Raw genomic sequence first — 26,461 nt, 5'->3', positions numbered from 1 at the left:
TGTTGTGGCCAGCGGTCCTTGATGTGTAAGAATTATCACAGTTTCTCAGTGCCCACCACGCACGATGGCGCTGCGCACGAGTGCGACCCGAGCGACGGCACAATCGGCAGCCCTGCTGCTTCGTTCTTTGAACGGCCCGGCTTTCGTGCCTGCCTTATCTGCGGCAAAGCAGGTCTGTCGTCAGTACTCTGCAGCGGCTTCCGTTGATTCTGAGAAGCAGGTGAGTCACTGCTTTCGCGCTGGTTCAGTTTACCCTAACCGTTTAGTTTTTGCATGTTTCGCTTTGTCGTCACGATGCGCCTCGGTTGCCACTCATCCCCTCCTCACTCTGATCAGACGGATGCACCTCAGCACCATGCATCTCTTCCGTCCATTGCCTCTTCTGATGCGGTATGACTCGTGCATGCCCTGCTTTGGTGGTGGTGGTGGTGGTGTGTTTCTGTGTATTTTCCGAATTGGTTGAGGCCAAACCAACCCATGACCCCTGGCAGCTCACCTGCCCAGAGGGTCGCAAAGTGGTTACTTTTACTTCCACACCCGCACATCTACTCGTCTTTGCTCGGCCTTTTTTTTTTTGTGCACCGACCTGCCATTCCTTCGGCTTTTTTTTTTCATTCAGCTTTTCGTTCACCATGGTGTCGGTCGGGAATTTAGGGCCGTCACTCGTTGACCGACGCCAACTCCATGTACATCATGACTGAAGAGCATCAGAAGCTGTTGTGCACCAAAATTATGAAGCCTATTCGTCGCCGCCAGGTGCGCTTGCCGCTGTGCTGATACCAAGAGACCACTTTCTCCGCTGCCTGAGACGCCCCCAACCCAAGCAGATGAGATTCATCATTGTGTTCATACTTCCAGGTCCAAGAGATTAAGTCTTGCGCCACCTTGGTGCGCAAGGATGTCATGCAGGCGCTCAACCAGCTTAACAAGGCTTTGGTGGGTGTGAATCATCTCTTGCCATCGCTCTAGTACCCGAAGACGTCGCACCTCGGCTCACCCGCACACTGTCTCCACGCAGGATGCCAATCAACCTTGCCGCGTGCTCTTCTATGGCAACGACGGGTCAGTTATCTCTTCTCACATACGTTACCTCTCGTTGTGACTTGAATGAACCTGGCTGGCTGGCTGGCTGGCTATGTAATCATGGAAAAAAAAAAAAAAAAAAAAAGAAAAAAAAAAAAAAAAGAAAAGAAACATCTGACCTTTCATTTGATCAACGAGCGTCCTACGACTCATGGCCATTCGGCGGTGCCGCAGCCTGGGCAAGACGAGTGCGCTTGGCCATATTTTGCATCACTACTACTGCAAATCCTACGCTATCTTGCCTGCTTTCCGAAGTGCGTCTCCTGTGACATTGTTGCTCTTGTCTTTTTAACCGGCACTGTCTCACTTTCTTTCGCCAACCGCCACAGCGGCCCAGTGGTATTTTGAACCCAACACGGTGGATATCTCGACCACACGCCCTGGCGACATTGACCTTAACATTGATGCGCGCTTCTGGCTCCACACCTTTAATGCATTGAACTCTGAATTGCTTGGCCAGGTATACGGGCGTTCACCGATGGCGAGGCGCTTGCACTGTGGGGTCTTTGGGGCCTTCTCATTGAGCCATGCGTCTTTGCGCCTCTCAGATGACCACGACCAAGGAGCACACGCTTTCGCAGGACATTGTTCTGCCACAGGGCACAGCCTTGTCCGAGGTTGGTTTAGGGCCTGGACCGGTAGCTGCGCATTTTTTTGTTGTCAGGTTGACTGGTTTACCACATGGCTTTTTAGTTGTCGGACATGGCACAGCAAAATAACCGCATCGCAACCGACCTGGCTCTCATCGCCATCAACGAGCTTTTGGAGAACCCCAACCGGTAAGCGTGACAACCCCTCTTGCCGGCTGTAGCCATGTTGTTGCTTTTGGCTCACGCAATGTCCTCATCGCGTGTCGGGCGGGAGGAAACACAGACCACCCGTGGTTAGCGTCATTGACGAGGTCAACGTGCTCTATGAGCAAGAATGTCCTCAAAAGGACGGTTTTTGGGAGAAAATCTCGCTCCAAGACGTTTGTAGCCTGCTTGTACTGGTTGCATGTTACTAGCACGAATTTTAATGGCGAGCTCACAACGTTTTGTTTCAACTGTTGAAAACATGCAGAATGCGTTGTTGCGCACGTTTCGCCAGCTCGCCACCGGCGAAGGCCTGACTGAAGCCCAGCAGCGTCAGCATGTTGTGGTGACCGCCGCCTCCGAGTGCGTGTTGTTGATGAAGCTTCTTTATCGGGTCATGTTTTTTCACTTAATATATGCATGCAAGTATATCGGATCTCCCACATCTCACGCCTTGCTTTTGCACAGATATGGTGGTTTGACGGTGAACATGAATGAGGGCCTCCGCACTGCCATTCGAAACTCGCAGCGTCTGGACAAGGGCGAGAATGATCTCAAGCAACCCGCTTGCGCCGTGCGCATGAAAAACTACACCCTGGAAGAAGTCAGCTCCGTCATTGGTCAGTGGTATCGAGCTGATTTGGCCATCGCCTTGTGCATGTCTCTTCCTCTCGCGAGATGTAATATGACGATTATGTTTGTGGATGTGTTTTTTGTATTTTTGGCAGGCTTTCACAGTGGCATTGGGTGGACTACGCTGCCCAATCCGGCTAAGGATGCCCACTTTGCAGCAGAGCTTCAACTGTTGACCGACTTTGACCCGGCGTCAATCAGCATCATGATGCGCCGGCACTAATTGCGCGCCAGCATCATTGCGGTGCGCGCAGCTTTGTCTGATAGCTGCAAAGACCGATGAACTCAGGAGTACCCAACGTGTGGGGTCACCCCTCATCTCATTTGCCGTCTGGGTGTGAACCCTTTTGAACCCTTCACACGAGGGCATGTAATACCTTTCAAACGCACAAGAAAATTCATATAAAAAGAGTCGTGACACAAGTCAAGTCTGGATGGATCTTCGGTACCCTGAATTTTGTCACGTAGAAGTAACTAGGGTTGGGTGGTGTGTTTGCGAGGGTGTGCAAAATGAACCAGGGGGGCCGGGGTCACTTTTACTCGCTGTGCTTGATGCGCTTGTGCGCGGGCTCGGCAGCTTGCATAAAGTCATCGAGTGTAGCGCCGGTCTTGCGGGTCTCCATGGGCTGGTGATCAAGTGCATGTCGTGTTGGGCTGTTAGGTGCGGTGCAGCACGTTGCTTGTGGCTGGGAGCAAATAATTCACAAGGGCACCACCCCATCTCACCTTGCCCGGAGCAAAGAGGCGCACATCACGATCCATGCCGCGTAGAACGGCCTTGTCACCAACGACCTCGATCATCATGCCTTCTGGGAGGCCTGAGGGAGTCAGCAGTAAGTAGGGCACCGCGGACTCGCTGTAGGTGCACAGGTGGTGTCTGCATGCGGGTGCGGTGTTGGATGCTACGCACCGACGACGGGCAGATCGTTTTCTTCATGAAATTGTGCGAGGCGCTCGGCACGAGTCTCTCCCTTGTGCGTTGACGTGGGATCAGGCTCTAGATAATGCGCATTAAGCTGAACAGCAACAAGCGGGTGGATGAGCAGGCAGCCACTGTGAGTCTGCTTCCTCATTGCGCGCACATAGCAATGTCTGTTGATAGGTAGAGGTCTTGACAACTTGCGCCAGTGTCCGGGTGTGTATGTGCGCTGGGCAAAGTCACGATACTCGAGCACGACCAAACCTGAAAAGGAACGAGGCCAAGGGCCAAAAAGGAGGAGGGTTGGACAATGGGCATGTCATTGGTGGTAAAGATGCCTGGGCATGCAATGTTGCTACCTGTGATAGTATAACGGGCAGCGAATGAGAGGGAGGTGTGTACTGATTGATGCCAATTGTCAGGTTGGGCGCGGTTCAGTCTGACCGGCGCTGGCGCCCATGTAGGGCATGCCTTGTTCCAGGACGCGCCGACGAATGATTTGAATCAACTGTGGAATGTCAAGATCAAAGGCATTAGAACGGATAACGTCAAGACCAGTGCCCATGCACCACAGGGCGTGAATCATACGTTCTTGTCCTGCAGGGTCTTGAGAAGGCGAAAGGTGTTGCCTCCACCCACAAACATGGCATCATGGCTAGCCTACAGTCCTCGGCACCAGTGCGTGAGAGCAACGCTATGAGGAGTTTGGTGCCCATGCATTCAACATCGTACCACGGCTGCCTGTTGGTCTTCAAATTCGTGGATGGAAGCCGCCTCTGCAGTGATATCAACGTCGGGTCACGGGAGCGCGTCGGATTGCGTGAGAGGCGAAATTCGCGGCCAGAGAGCATGGTGGGCGACCAGTGCGGCAAGGTACACACTAAAGCCCATGACGGCAAAGCGTTCCTTGGCCTTGGCAGCGTAGCCATCGTGATCCTAGAGGCATCAGTTGGAACAAGGGATGAGGCGGGTGCGTTGGCGAATGCTGAACAGTCGCCACGAGGCCCCGAGGGCGGTGCTCACAGAAAGCAAGTCCACCTCTTTGAGCAGGAGAGTACCTTGAGTGCATAGGGAACAAAAAGAATGGTCTTGACGTCTGGGCCCAAGAAGTTGACCATGTCTTTGGCGCAATGGTCCAGGTAACCGGTGGGATGGGTCTGGTCGCACCAGCCGAGTCAGGCGATCAACCATGGGTGTGCTCCGAAACCATCTCCAGGGGGAAGCGTACCGTAGAGTTGCTCACGAGCAATACGCGTCGCTGTGCCATCGCTCTGGTCTTTAACTACTGCTCAATCTCACTGCGCGGCAGAACACATGAGTCTGAGGCTCACTGCCCTTGTTGGCACGTCAGAGGTCTGAGAGGTCACAGAGAGAGAGAGAGAGAGAGAGAGAGAGAGAGAGAGAGCGCTGCTTGCGGTTGGTCCTGGAGCACCAACGGCGCCCTTGTTGCTGCGTTGCGGCATTCGTTTTATAGGGCAGGGGCTCGTTGAACGAACGTCCTTTCTTCAGTGCTTTGTGCGAGCGGGCAGTTGTAGACCACGCCCTCGCCTCAGCGCAAAGCTGACACAACGCGTCGGCGCGGGTTGACGGCTTTCAGATACCTCAACTTTCAACGCGCGGACGGGTTGGCGGATGGATAAACGAGATTGCTTCAGGTGCAGTTGCAACGCGCAGCAGTGGCTGCGGTGAATCCCTCTTCCACCCGGCACCTGTGGTGACGAGAGGACATGTCTCGGTGTCGCTTGGCGCACCGACCGTGTCGCCTGACAATTTGTGGGGCCTGAGTGACAAGCCATATCCTCATTGGCTGATAGCCCGTGCACTTGCGGCTCAGACACAGCCAGCCCTTTTCACAGAGACGTTGGCCATTGGCTGGCTCCTCACTTCATTGGGTGCCCCACCCGCTCCAGCTTCGGTGACCTCCCAACATGGATCCCAACAACGCTGCGGCAAGCAGCGCCCACGACCTAAGCTCGCTTGATCTGAGCTGTCTGAATGAGGCCGAACGTATCGTCATCAACTCGTTCATGCGTGGGCCGCACGCCCATTTTGAGCACCTTGGCGTTGGGCCCAACGTCAAATGGGACGAAAACCTGTCCAAGCGTGCCTTTTACCATCTCGTGGCCATCAATCATGCCACCCTCAAACTGCTCGTGGCGCAAGCCCGCCTCTGCTCCATGCAGCAAATGAATGCCCCCAACCTCACGAATGGAGCCAGCGCCACAGCCCTGGGCTCATTGCACCCCTTCTCCTTGGGCAATCCCGCCACCTCTGTCACCATGGCCTCCAATCCCCTCGCCAACGGGCCTGGCCTCCGCACTCAACTCATGGCCCCGGACTTTGCTCTTGCTCTGCTTGGCAACGGCACCACCCCCCATGCTTCTGCCGGTCTCGGTGCGCTCAATCCCGGCCTGTACAACCCCAGCGCCTCGATCCTCGGCGGCCCCTCCAGCTCGGGTGCCTCGTCCGTCCTGCCCAGCCCGTCTGCACATACGCCCGATGCCGCAACGGATGCCAACCACCTTCCAAATCCTGACCCAGCTTCTGGTACGCCCCTTGCGCCGCACACCGTGCCTCCATCTTCTGCAAAAACAAAACCAAGCTCAAGCAACGTGATGTGGGCGTTTCCGGCAACCGATACCACTCCACGCACACAATGGTTCAAAGACCCTCTGGCGCTCTCATATTTCTCGAAAACTTGATTTGTGCGTTTCATGTCCATGCTCACCGACAGGTCGCCAAGAACTCACCCGTGCCGGTCGGCCGGCGCGCAAAAAAATGAAGGCTACTGCCCTCGATGCGGCCCTTCGCACAGAGATGCCAAACTGGCCCAGTGTGCAGGATGAGTACGTCTGACACTCCTTTATTCTTTGGAAATCGTCGACCATCCCTCGCTTTGTTGGTGTCCACCCTTGTGCTCGCTCTCTGACGGGTGGCGCCGCCTGATGCCTCTTTGTGTTTTTTGTTGCCTTCCCATAGTTTTGTTCGGTGGACGCGCTTGGCTTGGTTTGAGGCTGGCTTCGCGGTAGGTTTGCGCTCGCAGGTTGCATGGCCCTGAATGGTGCGAAGTAGCACTGCCACTGCCGTTCTTTTTTTTTGCACCCACGTGGTTTAATTCAGCTCACTCCATCCTGATGTTGTGGCGACCTTAGTCAACCATCAGTGATGGCGCCATCGGGGTGCAAACACGGCGCCCCTTCTCTCCCTTTCTGACAACCACCTTTGCTCAAGTGGGCGTGCATTTGCCTTCCATGTCCCCCAATCTCCTGCGCGCCTTCAATTCGGTATGCTCAATCTAAACTGCTCGAGGGTTGCACGTGTGAGCGAGTTGGTTTTTTGTACCTGTTGAATCCATCGGGCCTCACTCCACCCCATTCCACCCCTCCTTTTTCAGTGGGTGGACATGCATTTGCGCTCTTTGCGAGATCACTTCAAGGGGCGCATTGACAAGCCCCACGCCGGTGTATGTGTCTCGGATTTCCGTCCCCACTTGAAGTTTGATTTTCAACCAGAACCCGCTTGCTCTCACTGATTTCTATTTGTCCCGTTTGCCCCAATTTTGGTGCGGCGTGCCATGCGGGCGATTTTGAGCAGAAGGCCTCATTGGCAGCCCGCTCACTGGAAGACACCACCTTTGTCAGCCTGACCGAGTTTATCAACAACATGTGCAACAGGTGAGGCGCCCCATTTTTCCCCGTCTGGAATGCTTTGCGCCCTCATCGATACCCGTCCTTCTCGAAGCTCAATGGGGGATTGCCTAATGACACCTTTGCTCACGTCATCTCGTCATGCTTCCATCTGCCTCGCTCGCTTCAATCCTTGATTGTCAACCACCTACGCGCAGCTATAACCTCATCAACTCGGAGCTAAGCGTGGCAGCCGTACGCGCCCTCTGCAAGCTATACCTCAATGTTCGCAACATGGCCACGGCAAAGGATAGCGAGGGCGTCTTGCGCGTACATATCCGCGATGCCTCCAATCGCCAGCCACCCAACATTTTGCGGGGCACGTAAGTGTCAATGCGACTCGTCTCCTCATGGCGCGCGCAGCGCGCGCGCGCTCTCTCTCTCTGTGCGCGGCATCAGTCATGGTGTCTCACATCACTTCTCCGTCGCGGCCGTGAATGCCCAGCTTGCCACAAGATCGCGAGGACGACGACCTTCTTACATTGATAACTGAGTGTGGAGCCATTGACTTTGACTTGCCCACAGACACATCGGATACGAGTATCTTAGCAGCCTGGCAGCGTGCCGTTGTTACGCCCTGGCCTAGTGGTCACAACTAAGCGCCCAAAGCGAACATCTGCTATCCCGTGGTCTGCGTATCTGTTCGCACTGTCTGTAAAGGTTTACAGGCACACTCTTTGAGCGCACGAGGCGCCCCTCACCCCCCCCCTTTTTTTGTAATTTTTTTGTTTGATCGGTGTGCGTATTTGACCCTTGCTCCACCCGTTAGTGGCTGTCGGTGTTTGAGTCAGCGCCACTTAATCTGTTGTTTATTTTTTGGTGGCTTGTTGCGGCTCATTCTTATTGCACCAGAGCCTGAATTGCAAAGGACTTTTTCCAGTTAGAACCGGCCAGGATCATCGCATGGCCTCACCCATATCATCATACCCGGTCGTGATGCGATCAGTAGTTGAAACCCAAAATGTCAAAGTGCGACACTGAGTCTTTTTGTTTCAATCAAAGTGTGTAACACGACCTTTGCGTTTGGAGCTATTTTTCGTTGTTCGAGAGGTGCGAGGCGCTTCAGGGATTTGGCATCATGACGCGCGGGCGTGGTCATTGTATGTGGCCAGCGCTAGTGGCGCTGGCGGTGCTGATGGTCATGAGCACCAGTGCCACGACGCTGACGCTGGATCAAGCGGGTTGTTTCAGCAGCTTGTCAGGTGCAGCCAGCGCGCAAGTGAACCTGTTGACCAACGTCACGTGCGAGTGGTTTAGTGTGACCATGGTCACTGAAAGTGGCACGTCCACCATCTCCCTTCCGAGTAGCACGCGTCCCAGTGCCCACATTTCGGCTCATGGCAAAGACTTTGCCCTCTCCTGGCCCAAGATCACCGAGGGTCTGGAAATCGACATTGGTTTAACCTTGGAGTTGCAGCACAATGTCACGCTAGACGCCTACGAGCTGCGCGCCAAGGTTGTCAATCATCGTCCCAAAGCCAAGGCCAGCCTGTGGCAGCTGGAGCTCAACTTGCGCAATGTGCGACAACCCGAGGATGGCTCTGCATTCTTCCCCGCCGGGTATGGCGTCCGCTACCAAGGCGCCTTTGCAGCCTCTGGCTCGTATCCGTCGTCCGGCGCAACCATGCAATGGATGGCGGCAGGGGGTGGGGCGGCCAACGAGGGGCAAGGCCTGTACTTGGCAGCTCACGATGGCTATGGATACATCAAGTTCCTCAATGCGGCAGCCGTTGAAGACGTAGCCTCCCTCAGCATCGTTTACCTGGTTGAGGATGCTGGCCTGCCCTTTGCCGAATCAACCATGCCGTTTCCACTGACACTCGCCGTGGTAGGCGGCGGCGATGACCTGTGGTATCAGGCGGCGCAGATGTATCGAACCTTTGCGCTCGGCGAGGCCCAGTGGATGCAGGCCGGTCGTCTGCACCAGCGACAAGATATCCCTGGCTGGTATGTCAATAACAGCATCTGGATCAATAGCGGCTGGCAGTGCCACGACATTTTCAACGAGACGCAAGGTGACCCCCACACGGTCCTGAACGTCACCCGTCGCATCCGGTACGCCGCGCAATCTTGAGCCGACCATGTTGCATTGCAAGCTCATTTCCCAAGTTTTTGCTCCTGCATGCACTCATCTATTGGTTTGGACCACACTGGCTTGATCAATGTGCTTCACAGTGAACGTTTCAACACCAACATGGCGCTTCACTGGTATGAGTGGCAGCAGGGCCCAGATGCGAATGCAAGCGCGCGCTACCGCTTTGACACGCATTATCCTGATTATTTGCCGCCGCGCGGCGGTGACTACTTTGGCACCGTCGTGCGCGAGCTGGAGAAGGAAGGCGTTCACATCTTCCCCTACATCAATGGTCGAATTTTCGATGTGGCCTCGACATCATATGCCCAGCACAATGGCAGTGATCACTGCTGCCGCAAGGCCAACCCCAGTTTTGGAGCTGCCGACCAATCCTTCTACGTCGAAAGCTATGGCTCGGGCTCGACCTTCCACACGGCCGATCCAACCGACATGTATGTGTTGCGGGGGATGAGCCAAATGACACAGAACGGCAGAGCAACAAAAACACGCATTTCACGATGGTTTTGGCGCTTATCACACCCCCGTCCCACGCAGCTACTGGCAAACTACCTTGGCCGACACGGTGGATGCCTTGGTTAACACCTATGGCGTGGAGGGCGTGTATATCGACCAGCTCGCAGCAGCAGCCCCGACGCCAGACTGGACGAGCTGGCATAATCACACGAAAGGAGGCGGCTTTTACTGGCGCACCGGCATTGTGGACATCATCAAGGCCATGCGCCAGCGCGTAGGTTGACATGGCTGGCAAAGACGCGGCTTCTTTTCATGCAATCCGCCCCGCTTGGACGTGTGGTGTCGTCCAGGAAAGACGAGGACGAAAAGTACCACAGTAGGGTTGGGTAGGGGTTGAGCTCTGCTTGTGTTTCTACAGGTCTGACACACACTTTGACCATAGGTGGGCCCTACAGTTCCCCTGGTCACTGAGTCCAACAGTGAACCCTACATGGATGCAATCAGCGGCTTTTTGACACTGGTGGCCTTTGAACCAGCCTTTGTGGGCACCAAGGCCTTGGTTCCAGCTTTCCCAGCCATCTATGGCGGTGCGCTTGCGCGGCCCTGCGTTTGAACTGGTCTCGAGCCTGCTCATTTCTCATCTGCACTCGGCCTCGCACCCTTGCTTCAGGTTACTTTGTGGGGTTTGGCGACATTTTCAATGCTGAGGATTTGGCGGACCAAGACCCTTTGATGGCACGAGTTGTGGCGCAATTTGTCTATGGCGCTCAGCTGGGATGGTTCTCTTTGGGTGGCGTGACTTCAGGCCCGGACGTTGATACATCGTGCGTTTGCTTGATACTTTGTCAAGCGCCTTGCGCCTACGGTTCATTGTTTTCTGAATCCGAACCTTGCTCATGTACCAATTTCTGTGGCTGGGAACAATCGCCGTGGTAGTTGTGGCAAGATGGGCGAGTATGATCTCTGGATGAGCGAGAGCAGCGACGCCATCGTGGCGGCTGTCGAATACTATGGCAACCTGCGCGTTTGCCTGCTCGAGTAAGAACCCGACTTGCCTGACTGACCAAATGGGATATGTGGCTCATCTACAAATAACTGTCTCTACCTCCAGGTACTTGGCCCACGGCCGCATCCTGGCGCCGCCCTCATTGTCACCTGCCCCAGCCGAGTTCATGGCTGTGGAGACCGCCGTTCAGAATGCCGGTTTGTCAATGGATTTGTTCGAGCATGCAAGCGCATCTCAATAGGCATCTCAGCTGCCGCTCATGTGCCTGTCTTATTGGGCCTTTTAGGACCGTTCCCGAGTGCCATGTCAGCGGTATGGCTTCATGAAGACGAAGCGAGCGCCGGTATGCTTCCGAGCTTGCTCACTTGACATTTCGGGCGTGCCAGTGTGCATGCTAGCTCACGGCCTTCTTCGGTTGATTAGTTATCATTGTTGCTGGCGTTTTGGATGCTGGGCAGACCTACAACGTGTCCGTCGACTTGACCTTTTCGCTACCAAGCCTTCACGATCGTCAAGTGACGGTACAAGAAATGTCCTGCGATGGACTCTCCCAACAATTGGACGTAATGCCCGCCAATGACATCCAAATCTATGACGTGACACTCTCGGACCGCAACGCCCGCGTCTATCGCGTCCACTTTGGTGCATAAGAAATGTTGAAGCAGGCGTGTTTTTGTTGTTCATGTGCTTTGAACCTGAGCAGAATTCAAAGGCCAATTCTGGGCCTACAATTGACGTCACACAAGCAGTCTCATGACATGCGTACACAATGCTATCGAAAAGCCGGTGATGTTGATGCAAGTGAGTGTAGACAAACGTGACTGCTGCTCAGCAGCTTGCTCTTCTTTGGAGGGGTGAGGCTGGGTGATCAGACCGGCGGCGGCGCGCTGGGTTTAGGATCGTTGTCTGCCTGTAGCTGCCTCAGATCGGTGCGGACCAGAGTATCTAGAAAGCGGCGCCAGAGCGATCGCGGGTGGCGTATAAGGCGGCAAGCCCGGGCGTCAGCGACGGCCAAGCGCTTCCATTGCAGCATCAACTGTTCGGTCAGCAGAGATTCAGGGAAAGGGTGATTCTGCAGTCGCCGGATGGGGCGGCCCATGACCATGAGGTTATGGTACGGGACGTGGATTTCAAAGAGCATCTGCAAACTATAATAAATGTCCGTAATGGCAGCAATAAGCTCCTGACAGGCGCATGTGGCGTCCTCTTCGAGACTGGAGCTGAGGCGGACGGCCTCAGATGGGGCGGCGCTAGTACCCATGTGAACGGCGTCGGCAACGGCCTGCAAGTAATCGACCACAGCGGTTGGAGGCCTGTGTTCGGGTTCAAGCAGAGCAATGAGCTCACGGGTGATTTGGGCAGCGACCACGGCCTTTGTTCGACGGGTCTGCTTATGAATCACTGTCCAAATGGGGAGCAGCCAGTCACTGCATCGATTGATCCGGGCCATCGTCTGCGGAGGACCAAAGCGCAAGGTTTCAAGGACTTGAGCGTGATTGACAATCTTGTACCGGGGGGGGGGGGTTGCTGCCGTGGTGCAAGACAAAACATCGCCAGGTAGCCTGTTGCACGCACTGCCAATGGAGATGGCTCTGGTGGTGTTGGGAGCTGGAATTGGTGAAAGGCATCGTTCAACAGCTGGGCCTGCGGGTGGGTGGCGTGGTGTCGTTGTCACATTCGAAAAAAGTTGAGCTCAAAGCGAGTTTGCAGCGGCAACAAGACAACTCTCCACCTTTGCGCCTTGGGTCTTACCCGGTCTTTGGCGGTTCTGGCAGTGGCAGGACCAGCCTCTTCCTCCGAGTGCGCCATTTTCTCTCTCAAGCACGATGGAGAAAATGCAGTGATAAATGAAGATAATGAAGAAATAAAGCCGATACAATGGTGAATTGAATGCGTAAAACGAGCAGAAGATGTGGATAAAACGAATGTAGCGCGATTGAGTCGGGGTAACAAAGGTGACGATAAAAGATAGATTCGTTCGCAAACCAATTGGCATCCCCATAATAGATTCAGCGGAACTGCACGGTTCGAAGCCTCCCAAGCAAGTTGGATTGCGATCACAATCAACGCCGGCCGCCGTCCAACTACATGTGTAGCACCACCATCTAACGACATGTAGTCCCCTCCTCCCCCAGCTGTTCGGCGCGACCATTAACACGTACATCAATGACATGGGGGACTGTCATGTCATGAGTCCGAAAAATCAACAAACACACACACACACACACACACACACACACACACACACACACACACACACACACACACACACACACACACACACACACACACACACACACACACACACACACACACACACACACACACACACACACACACACACACACACACACACACACACAAAATTTGCAAAGTGACGATTCTTCATTTTTTGAAGGTTCTTGACATCCCTGGGCCCACGACCAGCCAGCCTGAATTGGAGTAAGGTCATTGGGCATGGCGTCATGCATGAGTCTGTGGCCGGGGGCACGTTGCACCGTGAAGGTGCTCGTTATAAGCTGGGCGCTAGTCATGGCGGTGGCGGCTCAGGAGCCGTCGATTGCGGTGGACGAGGCCGGTACACTGCATATCAACGCGGTTGGAGATGTGGTGCTCAACTCGACCGGAAAAGTGGTGCTTAACGGCATACACGTGGAGGCAGCCCTCGCCTATCTATATGACGCACCGCCAAACTTGTGGTGGAGCGCACCAGAGCAGCGTGTCATCTCCACCACCGCCGTCGGTGGGTTCTCAGTGTATGCGGCTGATCTGGACGCCGACGGTGATCTCGATGTCCTCAGCGCCAGCTGCTATGACAACAAGATTGCGTGGTACCGGAACAACGGCGATGGCACCTTCTCCGCTCAAATCATCATCTCCAACGCCACTGACGGTGCCATCTCCGTGTATGCGGCAGATCTGGACGGTGACTGTGATCTCGACGTCCTTAGCGCCAGCGAGAACGACAACAAGATTGCGTGGTACCAGAATAATGGCAACGGCACCTTCTCCGCCCAGATCGTCATCTCAACCGCCGCCGAACATGCCATCTCAGTATATGCGGCCGATCTGGACGACGATGGTGATCTCGACGTCCTCAGCGCCAGTGTTGGCGATGACAAGATTGCGTGGTACCGTAACAACGGCAACAGCACCTTCTCCGCCCAGATCATCATCTCCACATCTGCTGATGGCGCCCGCTCGGTACATGCGGCAGATCTGGACGGCGACGGTGACCTCGACGTCCTCAGCGCCAGCCGCGACGACAACAAGATTGCATGGTACCGGAACAGCGGTGGCGGTACCTTTTCTTCGTGTTCAGAACGGTCGGATCAAACTTCATGACCTGTGAATCCTTTCTCGAGCCATAATGGTTTCAAGCTGTGCACAGTTTTTCGGCACTGGCCGAATGTTTGCAACAACGATTGAACGGCTTTTTGTATAGCTGTGCATAATACGAGACCAAAAGTTTGGTAAGCAATTGCCTTTTTTCCCACATTTTACGACGGCAGTGTGTTGATTGGTGGTGTTGATAGCAGATCGATGCTTGATCCAGTGATGATCATGTTCAAGTCTGTGGCAGACGAGGAGATCATGGTCATGCCTGTGACAGACGAGGACTCCCTTTTTGCATTCGGGTGCGATCAAGTCTCAGGTTCGGTGGTGCTTCTTATGGACAAATTTCATGTACAAACTTGCATCGAATTCGCGATTGTGCGTGGCTGGTCTGGTGACGTCAGCTGACCAGTCATCCTTGCCGGGCCTGAGTTTGATGTTACCACTGCACCCTTTTGAGACGGCACATTGGCCCTGGTTGGCAGTTACGGGCCACATTTGGGTGAGGCACGCCGTCTTGAGTTATCTAGCGGGGTGTAGTTCAGAATTCATCTGAATTCACGCTGAGTTTGTGATCTCGCGTGGCATGTGGGATCAGGCCAGGCATCAAGCATGCCTCTTGCTCTTGAAACAATCGAATGGGTCGGTGCATCGGCACCACGACTATGTGAGGCAAACCCCCCTTTTTTTTTTCAAGAGGTGTTGCTTTGTCGAGTTGTTTTCAAAAACACCCTTACAAGGAAGGGCTGGTGGTTTGGCCACCGGTCGCTCGTCGACGAGAAAAGTATCGTTCCTCGACGTAAGAAAAATCCAAGAGCCGATTTGATGTTTGAACGCGTCATGCCAGTATTTTTCTTTCGCCCGCCCCACTTGCCCTGAAAGTAGGTCTTGCGATGGCGTGTGTGGTGTGCTGGTGGAGATGCTGGGTATTGGGTGACCGGGGGTAGATGGGAGATGAGTACAGCGGGCTTGGAATTCACAAACTGTCGGCCTGTGAAGTACACACGAAAATATCTCTCTCCACAATCAGGTGTTTCAAGCTTGGGTGAAGCACCATCAAATTGCCAGACTTGGATCACGCACCGTGAGATAGCCCGACGAATCTGGCGCGCAACCAAGGGGAAAACATATTCATTCTACGTGCCATTGAATGCCAAGCCTTTGATGGGACTTGCTTGACGCTCTCATCCGTGAGACATGTCCGTGATGATGGCACACAGAGCAAACCCACCCAACCTGCAGTCAGGTTTAAGTGCCCAAGCGTCACATCAAAACGAGGGCCTGGCAGCGGCGGATTCGACATGGACTTTGTGTTCTGACTTACGCGCACTCAGCGAAGAGCTTGGGGAATGGAATTCGTGGTTATGTGTCCTCGGGGATGCGGCGACTCTAGAGCCGAGGGCACTGGAGGATGTGTCTGATTTTGCTCAACTGTGCGAAGCCAGCTGGTCGGAACGGAGCGATGCTCGAGAGCAGGAGCTGAACATTTCAAGTCCAGTGAACCCAGAGCAGTGTGGCACCGAGAGGATGGCTGATAAAGAAGCCACAGAGAGGATGACTGATAAAGAAGCTACCTGTCGGGGCGAAGGCGCATACAGGTTGTACTCTCCGCTGCCCGAAACTCTCCGGTGCTACCAAGCAGTTGAAGCAGATCCGTATGTGTACATGCGACGCAAGCCCAGGTATCGATGGCATCCACGGCTCTGTCGTTGCAGCCGAGACGAGTATTTGTCGCTTCGCAAAGAATTGCGTGTGCTTCCAGACGGACGTCGTCTGGCCAAGGACCTCATGAGTCTGCGGCGACGGCACATGACACGTGGTCAGCAGCGCCGACATCGCGAGCGCGCAGCTGCCGCTGCTGATGTCGGCTAAGCTTACAAACATGATCCTGGAAAAAACACACACAGCCAAGGGCGGGTACGCACTTGCCTCAACATCCCGGTGACCCCCATCCGTCTGCGCGTTGCGCCATCAGCTCATCCAGTGTTACAGGCACCCGATGCCCCCATAATAACAAGCGGTCACAAGTTTGAGTCCCTCCATACGACGGCCATTTTGTTCGCAACACCAGTTGTCATGTTGTTGCTGTTCCAATGAGATTGTCATCATTTTACCATCAAACCGGTTTTCTTCTTTCACATTGGTTTCTTCGATCGAAAGAGAACCGAGAGAGAGAGAAGGGAAGAAGAGAGAGAATAAAAGCGAAAGCATGACAGCGGTCACATATTTGCAAGCTGGTTGGTTTGCAACCCCCTTTTGTACGAATAACACCATTCACAATTTTTCTTATGTGACGGTGCAGTGCCCACTTGCGCGCAGGCATATATGAGAGATTGACTACCTGTGCTGTTGCCTGCCGCAGCCTCCGTCACACACACACACATCACAGACACACCACACACACTCTCGCGCTCGTCATCCCCTCACACACACAGGGAGAGAGAGAGAAACATCGGTGTGCATTCTCGCTGCTGCGGCCTCATTCGGGTGCATTCAGCATCCAGGTGCTGCTGGCTGCTCCAGTGCCCTTTCTGACTTCTTGGGCTGAAGAGCTCTCTCTCACCAGCTGGGCGTCGGCGATTCCTCGGACCTGGCAGTGCAGCCACTCTCTGGACAACGCCAGTCGGGCTTGACCATTGTCTTGCTCAAAATACTTGCCAAAGTCCAGACCCTAGATCAGCTCTTAGGTTCTCGCACTGGTTCCCTCGGCACTGGTCGTGTCCTTTTCCTCTCCCACGCGGCCAGTTGCACCTGCCATCTGCATGAGCGGGTGCCTTGAGCCGCCCTTCTAGTCTTTTTTTTCTATTCTTTTTCTTTTTTGTTGTTGCGCCGAGACGCATCATCAGTCTTGATTTTGCCCAAGCGGCGTGCACGTCGTCAGTGCTCTCGTCTCAATTGCTGCCGCAGCGGCTGACATTGGGGGTGCTTTGTGACCACTGCATCTCGTCCCGCCGCTTGTCCCAACGCGGGTCCGGTTTAGTGGTGCGACGGCAATGAGCTGGAGCCGGTACCATGCCGGCGATTGAACCGCAAAAGGGTCGCATGACCCGAGGCAACGGAACCACCGTGCACAATCGGCCCTCTCAGCGTGTATACGTGTTTGGCAGTGCTTCTGATGATCATGCTGGCGGCCTTGGCGAGCCCGAGGCAGTCGAAATGTCGGTTGTCGATAACAATGGCATGTCTCGGCGCGGTCGCGCCAAGTCAAGCCCTGGCACCGGCAGTCAGGGTAGTACCAGCTTCGACGGACGGGGGCCAGTATTCACACGTGATGCCATCGGCTCTGAGAGCGAGCTCACCTATATTCTGCATGCCGTCGAGGCTCACCACACACTGCAAGGCATCGCGCTCCAGTATCGCGTCTCCGTCGATCAGCTAAAGCGCCTCAACAATCTATGGCGTGAAGACGAGCTGCATTCACGCAAGGTATGTGCTCGTGGTGCTGACCCGGCTAGCTCCATGTGCTCTCCTTAAAGCAACGGCACGGCCTTGCATTTTTTCCTTTTATCTCACCCCACGCATCATCACCGTCGGCCCTTTGCGCCCTCACACAACCATGATAGACGATCAAGGTGCCAGCATCGCGCTACGGCGCTCTGTATACGGCTGTCATGGAAGGCGACAACTCTTTTGGTGTGGCAGAGCCGACATCTGACGAATCACGGACCCATACCACCATGCGCCCGCTCCCAGCAGCCCCAGTTGGGCGTAGCGAAGGTTAGCCATATAAAATTAGCCATACAAAATCAGCATTTGCAAGGCGCTGCTAGCTCGTGGGCATTCTCATCAGCCCGGCGCCTGTGTTGTCGTATCCAGGATTTCAGTTGTCAATGGAGCCCGAGGGGCGATCACGGTGAGATGGCTAAACCTGCTCTCTGGTGTTGTTTGAGACCGCAAGGCTCAAATAATAATACCATGGTTCGCCACGGCAGTAGCGGCCCACCTCAATGTTGGCCCTGACAATGCTGATTGCGCTCATTCTCTTCTTGGGTCTGCCGGGTGCGGTGTTAGGGCCAATTCGGCCGAGTCGGGCGACCTCTTGGCCAAATACGATAAACAGCTGGGGGACATTCTTGAGCAAGAGCGACAACGAAGCGACGAGCCCGAAAAAGATTCCGATGGCCGTCGTATTTTTGCGCCCGTGCCACGTCGCCACAACGCCATGACGGATTGGTATCCATCCGACTGGCGCATCGTCCTACTCGTTTGCTTGGCGTTGTTAATTGCCGTTCCCATTGTCATTTCCAAGATGAAGCCTCGAGTGCTTTAGGCGTAGTCATGCAAAAGGCAGCCCCTTTCGCGTCGTTAGTTTTGCTTGTTCCCCGCATGAGGACGTGCGGGTCAATGTATCTGTTGAGTTTCCGATCGCGCTCCGGTCACGGCGCTTGGATGAATGGTGTAGGCGTGTCTGTGTTTGCCGTTTAATTTCTTGGATGGCCATGGTCCACCTCGTTTTGTTAGCCTGCCCCCCACCCCCCTGCCCTGAGCCAGACCTAGGCGCCTGACAGACTGCCACAGAATCAATTAACCGAGAGTTGCACCATCCAACTTGTTCAAATGATGTCTTCTGCAGGCTGTCACATCTTCCCGCCAAGAAAACCAGGAAAGACAATCCAACACGGCCAAACCAAAAGTGCAAGTGATCATTCACATGTAAATTTTTTTTATTTTTTTCGTCAAAATCGTTTTTATCACGATTTTGAAATTTTTAGGATTGAAGGGAAAGGAAAAAAAAGAAATCATTTAGTGGTGGCGGTGACGCTCGGCGACCACGAAGGATGAGCTTGGTGACGTATGGGTCAGATACCGACTCGGGTTCGGAGGATGAGACGCCAGTTGTGGCTGTTACGTCCACATCAGCCGGCTCACAGGCTGAGGGTGCTCTAAAGCGCACAAGTCCATCAGCACAATTTGAGCCCACATCGTCAGGTAACACACAGACAAGAATATCACCGTCCTCGGGGAGGTCTTCCCGCGAACCTAGTGCCAGCCTGACCCCAGCTGCCGGAGCTACAAGCACAACACAGGGTCAAACACCGGTGGGTCACAAGAATATGGGAGAGCAGCTACCAGCCGTTCGCGTATGCCCATTCGAACGGTCTTTCTCACCAGAACTGTGGCCTGGTTTGTGTAGGAGTCACCTACTCGAACACAAGGTGACCGTGCAACACCGCCCCGCGAGCCTTCAACTCCAACTACAGGTGCGCCTAGGGATGCTTATTTCGTTTGCCTTGCGCCTCCTGGGACGCGCATGAATCCGACGCTCATGAATCGTTGGGTGTTGTAGCACCCCTCGGAGCAGCACGAACTAGCTTGCTGGGCCGCCTCGATCCCAGCTTGTTGCCACCTCGCCCAACCGGTACGGCTAGGGTCTGCGCAAAATGGGATCATTATGTAGCTGCGAGTCACCGAGCTTGGTTGACTCACTCGAATATTTTCCTCGCATCTCGCATCCCACTGGCCAACAGGCGAGGTCGATCCACAGGTGAGCGCCCGCGTGCGGCAGGTACACCAGGCCATGGTCCAGCAGGGCACCTCCGCTGTTGCCTATGTCGAGAACAACAAGCAGTTTCGCAATCCAGGCATTTACGAAAAGCTGGTGCAACGCATGCATATTGATGAATACGGTTGGTGGTGTGGCAACCTTGAACCGGCAACACTCTGTGAGCGGTCCTGACACCGGCGCCTGCCCTTTTTGGCCTTGCTATATGTCATAGCCTCGAATTACGACCCGGCGATCTTTAGTCCCTCAGAATGGCATCAGCCCGGGTTTGCCGACAAGCTTTGTGCGTGGTCGTGGGTGCTGCAACTCGGGCATCGGGAAGCTGCCGGCAAACTTCAAGCTCATACCTTACTTGCAATGTATGCACGGTGTAGACGAGGAGCAGCAGCGCGCAAGCGAGCGCCGTGCAAGCCAACAACGTCAGCGTGCCGAGGTGAGAAAGGGCGCTCTGCGTGTTGATGGATCAAATTTGACTGGAAGACAGGAAGAAGCAGCGCTTCGGGTCTCATGGGGGGTGGTTATGCTGGGGCCAGGTGGATTTTGTGTCTGCGAAACGTGGTGGAGGACCCGGAGCGCGTGCCTTTGCGAGCCAAGAGGCTTTTCAGACGGCGTCCAAGCGGGCCAAAGAGATTTTGGAACGAGCAACACGCCGGTAGATGAGCGGAGGCTGCATCGCACGGCAGATGCTCTCCTGAAATAAAGAATTCAAGGCTGATCCTTCAGCACTAAATGAATTTCTCTGGTTTATCGAGGACGAAATCTCGGGGCATGGACTACGCATTGAGGTACTCGCTACGCATTGAGGTACCCACTGCTACCATGACTTTGCAGCACATCAGCGCACAGGCTGCCATTCAGCCCGGCGGCGTCAAGTGAGCCGGCATAACCGCTCGAAATGCCCGAGTCTGAGGTGTGGTGGCTGTAACAGGGTGTTGATGCACGGCTCGAGCGTGATACGCTGGCGTGGAGAGGACAGGCGGCTCTGCCGCGTAAGAAAACAACAGTGACCGATACATTGTCGCACTTGATGTTGTGCGAACGCGTGCTGTAGCAGCAAAGGGGGAGAGGGGGGTAGGGATTATGAGTGGATCATATTGGCAAAAAGTCTGGGAACGGAGCGGGGAAAGAGAGAAAGAGAAAGAGAAGGGGAAAGAAGAGGCTTCAAAAACGCGTTCGTAGTATGCCCACGTACAACTGCAGGGCACACTCGACCAAAGCGGGCGCTGGACAGCAGTTCTTGGCAAGGCTCTAACATGGATCGATGTGGACGTGAGAGTTCCGTTCCGGGTGTGGTGAGCCAGGCGTGCGCATATCGCGCTGTTCGACAGTAAGCACTCAGGATGCCGACCCACCTCTCGGACAACGACGCCGGCTGTCGCTGGGGGCAGGCAGTCCCAAAGTCCATCAGATGCCATGATGACAAAGTCATCCTGGTGTTGGGTAAAACGAAACAGGGCATGCAAGAGGCAGGCATGTTCGACTCATTGAGTTGGTTGGTTGGGAAAAAAAATTCCAAAAGCACAGGGGACCTTTAGGTCAATAGGTTTACCTCGTCAGGCTGTCTCAATCGGTGACAGGTGTGGGGGTGGGGGTCAACGATGTAGGCCTCTGAGGCGGGGTTCCAGCTCCAAAAATCGCCCAACGCTCGAGTCATATTGAGAAAGGGCACAGACACGCGCTGGCCTGAGCTAGCAGAGAGCCGGGTCCAACACACCCGCATGGCACTGATGCGACCGCCACAGTTGCGGATGCGCCGAACTTCCGAGGGAATGTTTGGTAAATGGGAGACAGTGAGGCACTGAGGTTCATCGGCACCGAGGCAGTAGTAGAAGGCATCACTGTCGCCCACGTTGGCAAGAAAAAGGTCGTGGCGCGTGCAAAGGAGAAGGGTCGCAGTGGTGCCCGCGGTTGAGTAGTGTTTGTCCCGGCGTTGTGGCCAAGAACGGTAGAGCTGGTGCATGGCCTTGTGACAATCAACGAAAGCAGCGTCTAGCGCTCGCTGTACGATGCGATGGGCTTCTTCTAGCTCGCCTAGCTTGTCAAGGTGGGCTGACAGGCTTGATGTGGGCACGTCGGGCGGCGGCGAATTGAGCATGCTTATTGCCACTTTCAAATCTTCGTTCCGGTGCAAATATCCCCAAACGTGGTGTGAGGCAAAGCGCGCCGCCTGTGATGGCATGACAAACATTCTTGTATGAGATGAATCGGCGACTTCCCAGCGAGAAGCACAGCACCGGGGGCCGAGGCTCGTCACATGGTCGACCCATTTCCAGCGCCCACCTCGTGGCCACCATGCCCATCGAAAAGAGCAAAGCCAGCCCAGCCTTCAGCGCTCGATTGCGTGACAAAATCTTGCATATAAGGGCTGCGGGATGGAGCAGTGCCAGCAGAACAATCGGTGAGATGCGCTCGTCACGGTCTGGGAGGTCACACGGAGCCAGCCCCGCTGTCATCAGCACCTTACCGATCACCGTGGTCGCAAGAGGAGCAGGCAATGGCATGCTGCCATTCGTCATCCACAGGAGATACCGGGTTTGGGATCAACATCGGGGTTGCCTGTTGCTTTGCTCTCTTGCCGAGGGGTTCAGCGTCGGGGTCTGGTGCAGTGTGCTCCATGATGATCGTGCTACGGCAACAGCGGTGCTCGGCAAAACTTGGTCGGATGAATGCCGGTGCGACTCAGAGACAGGCTCAGGTTATGAGCATGATGTCTGATGTCCGCTGAGTGTCGGCTTCCGACACTTGCTGGGGTGGTGGTGTTGACAATTGGGTCCTTGCAAGAATGCTGGGTGGCAGCGCCAAAATAATCAAATTTCGAGACGGTTCCGACTGGGAAGACACACACACACGCGTCGAGATTGAAAGAGGGGAGGCACAGCAGCGGCGTCGATTGGTCAACCACCACCAAACGGGCATCCGCAACGACAGCAGCCACGGCAGCACAGACACCGGCAAATGGCACGAGCAGCAGGGCATCACCTCGCCACATGTCGAGTGCGTGTGTGTGTGTGTCACACAGCGAGCGCGCGAGAGAGACACAACACACGAACACACACGGTCTCATTCCGTTGTCAGATTGGGATTTTGGCGCGCAAAAAAAAAAACCGTTTCAAGCGGACACGGCCAAAAGCCGCTTAGAGCGGTAACAACCTCACGACGTGAGACAACAACAGCTGCTTACCAATACGTTGAAACCGCTTGCCTCGCACCGTGGTTACGACAATAACCCATCCCCTCACCAGCAGCAACTCAACCTGCACACGCTGACAATTCAAAATGTCAGAATCTGACATTTTCTTGGCAACAACAACAACAAGTGTGTGTGTATGCCGCCATCACAGAGACACAGAGAGAGAGGGCGGGAGAGAGAGAGAGCGAGAGGGCGGGAGCTGATGACTGCCGGGTTGGAAGGGGTTGTTGATGTGATGTCGGATCAAGCTCATGGGCGGTGCGTTTGAGTGACAGGGAGGGGGGTGGTGCAGATGTCCTGTAGAGTCGTCGTTGTGACGACATGGCTTTTCCATGGAATGCGCCCGAGCCGTACGTCTGCGTGCGCGATCAAAGGCCTCAGTTCGACCAAAAGCTGGTCTTCGTGTTCCTCTTGCCGATTGCCAAACGTTTCATTCATCTGCCCCTCACCCGCCTCGCGTTCCTGGTGTGACTTCAAGCCCTTCGCGGATCGGGCGGCATGCGGAGCCCCTGCCGCCCATTGCCACCCCTCCGCCTGCCAGCCGAGATGAAGGATCGTATTCGGATTCAGCCAACCCGATGCCCGGTCGCGCCACCATGCCCTCTCATGCTCGCACCAACGTAAGTCATGTCCTCATGCTGCTGCCAATGCAGTGTCCTTGCAGGCCAACCAGAACAGTCTTGAATGTGCGCGCGTCTTGGGATGAATGAGCCCACGTCTCCAAGACGCGCACACACGCGCGTGCACCTGATGTTTTACACCGCTCACTTTTCAGACAATGCTTCGCTCGTCAATCATGATGGGTTTTTTTTTCTCCACAGCTGGATCATCTGGCCCATGCCCAAGCCTCTACCGTTCGTTACTTGCGTGAGGCGTTGCAGCTTCAGACCGATATTGATGAACGCTTTCAGGTCAGCCATTGTTCACTTCTTTTTGCGCTGTCCTGCCAAGTATGGCATGCTGTCATCTCATACCAATCGGCGAGTTGGCCGACCCACGATTTGTAGCTAAGCCAAGATGTCTGGCGGGACGAAAAGGCAAAGCGCGCTTTACTCAAGGATCACGTGGCCTCCATCACCGCCATCGTTAAGCACATCAGGTTTGGCCTTCCTCCTGGATTGGATGATTGCTTTGTGCAAGACCGTGGTCGATTCATGTCTGACCCCGTCGCAACCTCAGTCGAGAGCTGGAGCGGGTTGAGCAAAGCGTTCAAGAGCGCATGATGGCCACCCACGAAGCTGTGGCGCAGCTGCGCATGCGACAGGACGCAGGTCTGGGCCGAATCGGTTGGACAGAAGCCCAACAAGAACACATCAACGCCTCAATCCGTGAAGCTGTCATCGGGCTCCAGTCCGTCCAAGGTTCTCATCAGGTGCATTTATACATTTGACTCGTCAAAAGCGCAGCTTCCAACTTGCTCGACGTGCACTCTCACGCACCCACATCGGCGCCTTGATGCCTTACTTACGCATAGGCGGCCATGAGCGAGCAACTTCGCCGCGTTCAAGGGCGCCTCGAAGAGGTCAATTCCAAAGTACGCGGGCCTTCTTCAGCGCTCGCATGGTTTCACATGGTGCCGCGCCCACCGTGGATTGCTCATGTCCCATGCAAATCGTTGTGCCAGGTGCAGCACAGTGGTGCCCAGGCAGAACATACGGGGTCCCTGTCCGCTGCACGCTTGGCCGGGCTCCAGGACGAGCAAGCAGCACTCAGTACTCGCCTGGCCGGGCTGGAGGCCCGCCTGCAGCAACAGCAACCAGCCATTCACAGCGCTCACGACGCCACCTCTGAGCTTGAGCGTCGCCTCGTTCATCAGGAGCTGCAGAGTGCGACGACCGTAGAAGATCTCCGCCGAGCTGTAGCTGATCAGGCGGACCGCCAAGTGAGCGCTCTGCAAGCCCTGCGAGATGAATTAAGCCGCCAAAGGCGCGAGGACCAAGAAACAGCCAAGGCTGCTTTAGATGCTGGTCTTGACCAGCTGCGCCAGGCCCTACAAACACGCATGGATAAGTTTGAGCAGGAAACACGCGACGAACTAGACCGGTTAGTAACCGAACAACGCCAGCAACGTGCTACTCAAGACGACACCCGTTCTTCCCTCGAGGCTGCCATCGACAAGCTACGCGAGAGCATGCGCAACAAGGTTTGCAGCTTGCTTTCCTACAAAAGTATAAGTCTTTGAAGTCTGGCTTCCTTTCACGACTCGTTTCTAAACCTCTCAGGTGAAGGCTCTAGAAAAGGCGCTGATTGAAGCCGCCGAAACGAGCACGGCCATCTCGGAGGTATCGGATCTTCGACATCAAGAACTCAACGCACGTCTCAACAAGGTGCCTTGACCTCATCCCTGCTCAAGGTGTTTGTGGCCAAGCCCCGCCGGGTTCTGAGATTGCTCACTCATCTCTCCTCGCCGCTTGGGTTGGTCACTGCAGTTGGTCCAGACGGTCGTGGTTTGTTGAAGAGATGACCTGTCCACTTTCTGACAACTGTGAGCGCTTACTCGCTGTGCGAGAAGCGCTTTCTGTTTTTCAAGGCCTCCTTTCGTTTCGCATTGCTGGGCTCTTCTCGAGAGTGTAGAGGATTTGCTTGGTCACAATCAACGGATATGGGAAAACCATGCTTTCAATTCGATGAGATCAACCAGATGGAATCGAACCAGCACGCCTGCTCTGAACCCGTCTATGCCGAAGCGTTGGCATTGGAAGAACGCTGGACAATGGCAGCATTTTGAAGGTTGAGCTGAGGCAATGGCAGAACACCCTCTTGTCCAGCGCGCGGCGGCAGCTCAAAGTAGCCCACATGTACCAGGTATGCCAAGTACACGCCCATCAAATTTTGTACGCTTGAGGGTCGCTCCATCTTGGAGCCCTTGAGGGCCGCAGCAAGGTTGGACCTATCCAGTTGCGATTCCATGCAGGGGGAAAAACAAATTAAAACCGGGAAAGAAAGGGCAAGGAAGTGTTTGGGCATCTTCAAACGCGCACACAGAGTGTCTCAGGACTCCTAGACGGGACGCACCAATCCAGTTCAGGGGTCTTGGAACGGCTGGGAAGATCATCCAGCACAAAGTGCAAAAGGGGGTACAGCGCATTGTTGCGGCTGCTCAGCGTCAAGCGCATCAATGCATCCTTCCAGAACGGGTAGTCCTATGGAAGCACGTAATGAGCCCACTGCCTGGATTGACTAGGCCAAAGCACAGATGCGGATAGCAAAGCTGACGACAAACCACAAATTCTACGTTGTAGCCATAGTCCTTCAGCGCGGCAAAATATTTTTTGAAGGTGAAGCTAAAACGATTGGGAGAAGCATCAGGAAAATGAGCAGGCAGAAAGAAACAAAAACCAAAGAGCAAAAACAGGTTGTTTTTGCGTTTGGGGAAAAGGGACACGGCATCAAGCAGACATGGCATGCTCTTCCTTAAAGGCAAAAGAAGGTCGAAGTGGCGAAGCGTACCGTTCGGGTTGCCAAACGTGGTAGCACCGGCCCGTGCTGCCCGGCTTGAAGGCAGTTGTCACGACTGCCGAGGCCACAAAGTCAACGCTGCACATGTTGATGCGGTTGAGGATCTTGGGCGCCTGTCCCAGCTGGATGCACCCCTTGAGCAGGCGAACCAGATAGTCATCGATGTTGGTTACGCCAGTGCTGGTCGAGAGACAAACAGGGGCATGACAAGCGCAGGAGTGAGCATCAGATGCCAATTCTTTCCAACCAGCCACATGCAAGACGGCATATTTATCCAGGCAACAACAGCAAGCTGTACCGTGAG

The 26,461-nt window shown here is 54.8% G+C and overlaps 8 protein-coding genes across 8 annotated transcripts; 5 read left to right on the top strand and 3 right to left on the bottom strand.

Moving 5' to 3' along the window:
* Window positions 1-64: 64 nt before the first annotated feature.
* Window positions 65-2,733, top strand: MONBRDRAFT_22791 (uncharacterized protein; the record flags this gene model as incomplete). Its single annotated transcript, XM_001743268.1, has 11 exons — window positions 65-220; window positions 337-390; window positions 655-756; window positions 859-936; window positions 1,019-1,062; window positions 1,258-1,337; window positions 1,413-1,543; window positions 1,632-1,700; window positions 1,777-1,862; window positions 2,346-2,497; window positions 2,606-2,733. The coding sequence occupies 11 exons, from the start codon at window positions 65-67 to the stop codon at window positions 2,731-2,733; spliced, it is 1,080 nt and encodes a 359-aa protein (XP_001743320.1).
* Window positions 2,734-2,947: 214 nt separating this feature from the next.
* On the bottom strand, window positions 2,948-4,834 carry MONBRDRAFT_35833 (uncharacterized protein). The gene is made up of 10 exons (XM_001742943.1): window positions 4,658-4,834; window positions 4,488-4,586; window positions 4,311-4,365; window positions 4,162-4,205; window positions 4,018-4,089; window positions 3,874-3,937; window positions 3,694-3,788; window positions 3,421-3,526; window positions 3,237-3,328; window positions 2,948-3,136 (listed from the first exon to the last, which is right to left on the bottom strand). Exons 1-10 carry the CDS (start codon window positions 4,694-4,696, stop codon window positions 3,047-3,049), a joined length of 756 nt encoding a protein of 251 aa, XP_001742995.1. The 5' UTR covers window positions 4,697-4,834; the 3' UTR covers window positions 2,948-3,046.
* Window positions 4,835-5,357: 523 nt separating this feature from the next.
* Window positions 5,358-11,319, top strand: MONBRDRAFT_22789 (uncharacterized protein; the record flags this gene model as incomplete). Its single annotated transcript, XM_001743267.1, has 17 exons — window positions 5,358-5,976; window positions 6,164-6,275; window positions 6,409-6,454; window positions 6,582-6,713; window positions 6,824-6,892; window positions 7,024-7,103; window positions 7,274-7,438; window positions 7,561-7,655; window positions 8,234-9,170; window positions 9,291-9,641; window positions 9,745-9,937; window positions 10,106-10,250; window positions 10,334-10,487; window positions 10,600-10,701; window positions 10,775-10,866; window positions 10,956-11,012; window positions 11,093-11,319. 17 exons carry the CDS (start codon window positions 5,358-5,360, stop codon window positions 11,317-11,319), a joined length of 3,576 nt encoding a protein of 1,191 aa, XP_001743319.1.
* A 218-nt stretch (window positions 11,320-11,537) lies between these two features.
* MONBRDRAFT_5661 (uncharacterized protein) lies at window positions 11,538-12,478 on the bottom strand (the record flags this gene model as incomplete). The annotated part of the gene is made up of 2 exons (XM_001742942.1): window positions 11,538-12,122; window positions 12,422-12,478. 2 exons carry the CDS (start codon window positions 12,476-12,478, stop codon window positions 11,538-11,540), a joined length of 642 nt encoding a protein of 213 aa, XP_001742994.1.
* A 648-nt stretch (window positions 12,479-13,126) lies between these two features.
* Window positions 13,127-15,877, top strand: MONBRDRAFT_5660 (uncharacterized protein; the record flags this gene model as incomplete). The annotated part of the gene is made up of 2 exons (XM_001743266.1): window positions 13,127-13,950; window positions 15,340-15,877. The coding sequence occupies 2 exons, from the start codon at window positions 13,127-13,129 to the stop codon at window positions 15,875-15,877; spliced, it is 1,362 nt and encodes a 453-aa protein (XP_001743318.1).
* Window positions 15,878-17,017: 1,140 nt separating this feature from the next.
* Window positions 17,018-18,481, top strand: MONBRDRAFT_35832 (uncharacterized protein; the record flags this gene model as incomplete). Its single annotated transcript, XM_001743265.1, has 3 exons — window positions 17,018-17,431; window positions 17,569-17,722; window positions 17,938-18,481. 3 exons carry the CDS (start codon window positions 17,018-17,020, stop codon window positions 18,273-18,275), a joined length of 906 nt encoding a protein of 301 aa, XP_001743317.1. The 3' UTR covers window positions 18,276-18,481.
* Window positions 18,482-20,300: 1,819 nt separating this feature from the next.
* On the bottom strand, window positions 20,301-21,603 carry MONBRDRAFT_22786 (uncharacterized protein; the record flags this gene model as incomplete). The annotated part of the gene is made up of 4 exons (XM_001742941.1): window positions 20,301-20,553; window positions 20,701-20,756; window positions 20,861-20,938; window positions 21,058-21,603. The coding sequence occupies 4 exons, from the start codon at window positions 21,601-21,603 to the stop codon at window positions 20,301-20,303; spliced, it is 933 nt and encodes a 310-aa protein (XP_001742993.1).
* A 687-nt stretch (window positions 21,604-22,290) lies between these two features.
* On the top strand, window positions 22,291-25,034 carry MONBRDRAFT_5657 (uncharacterized protein; the record flags this gene model as incomplete). Its single annotated transcript, XM_001743264.1, has 7 exons — window positions 22,291-22,502; window positions 23,177-23,318; window positions 23,520-23,609; window positions 23,706-23,797; window positions 23,878-24,070; window positions 24,323-24,841; window positions 24,921-25,034. The coding sequence occupies 7 exons, from the start codon at window positions 22,291-22,293 to the stop codon at window positions 25,032-25,034; spliced, it is 1,362 nt and encodes a 453-aa protein (XP_001743316.1).
* Between the last annotated feature and the right edge of the window lie 1,427 nt (window positions 25,035-26,461).

This window comes from Monosiga brevicollis, genomic scaffold (assembly GCF_000002865.3).
Source record: "Monosiga brevicollis MX1 MONBRscaffold_3 genomic scaffold, whole genome shotgun sequence".
NCBI lineage: Eukaryota > Choanoflagellata > Craspedida > Salpingoecidae > Monosiga > Monosiga brevicollis.
The sequence above is the reverse complement of the archived record's forward strand: the minus strand, read 5'-3'. Positions and strand labels throughout refer to the sequence as shown.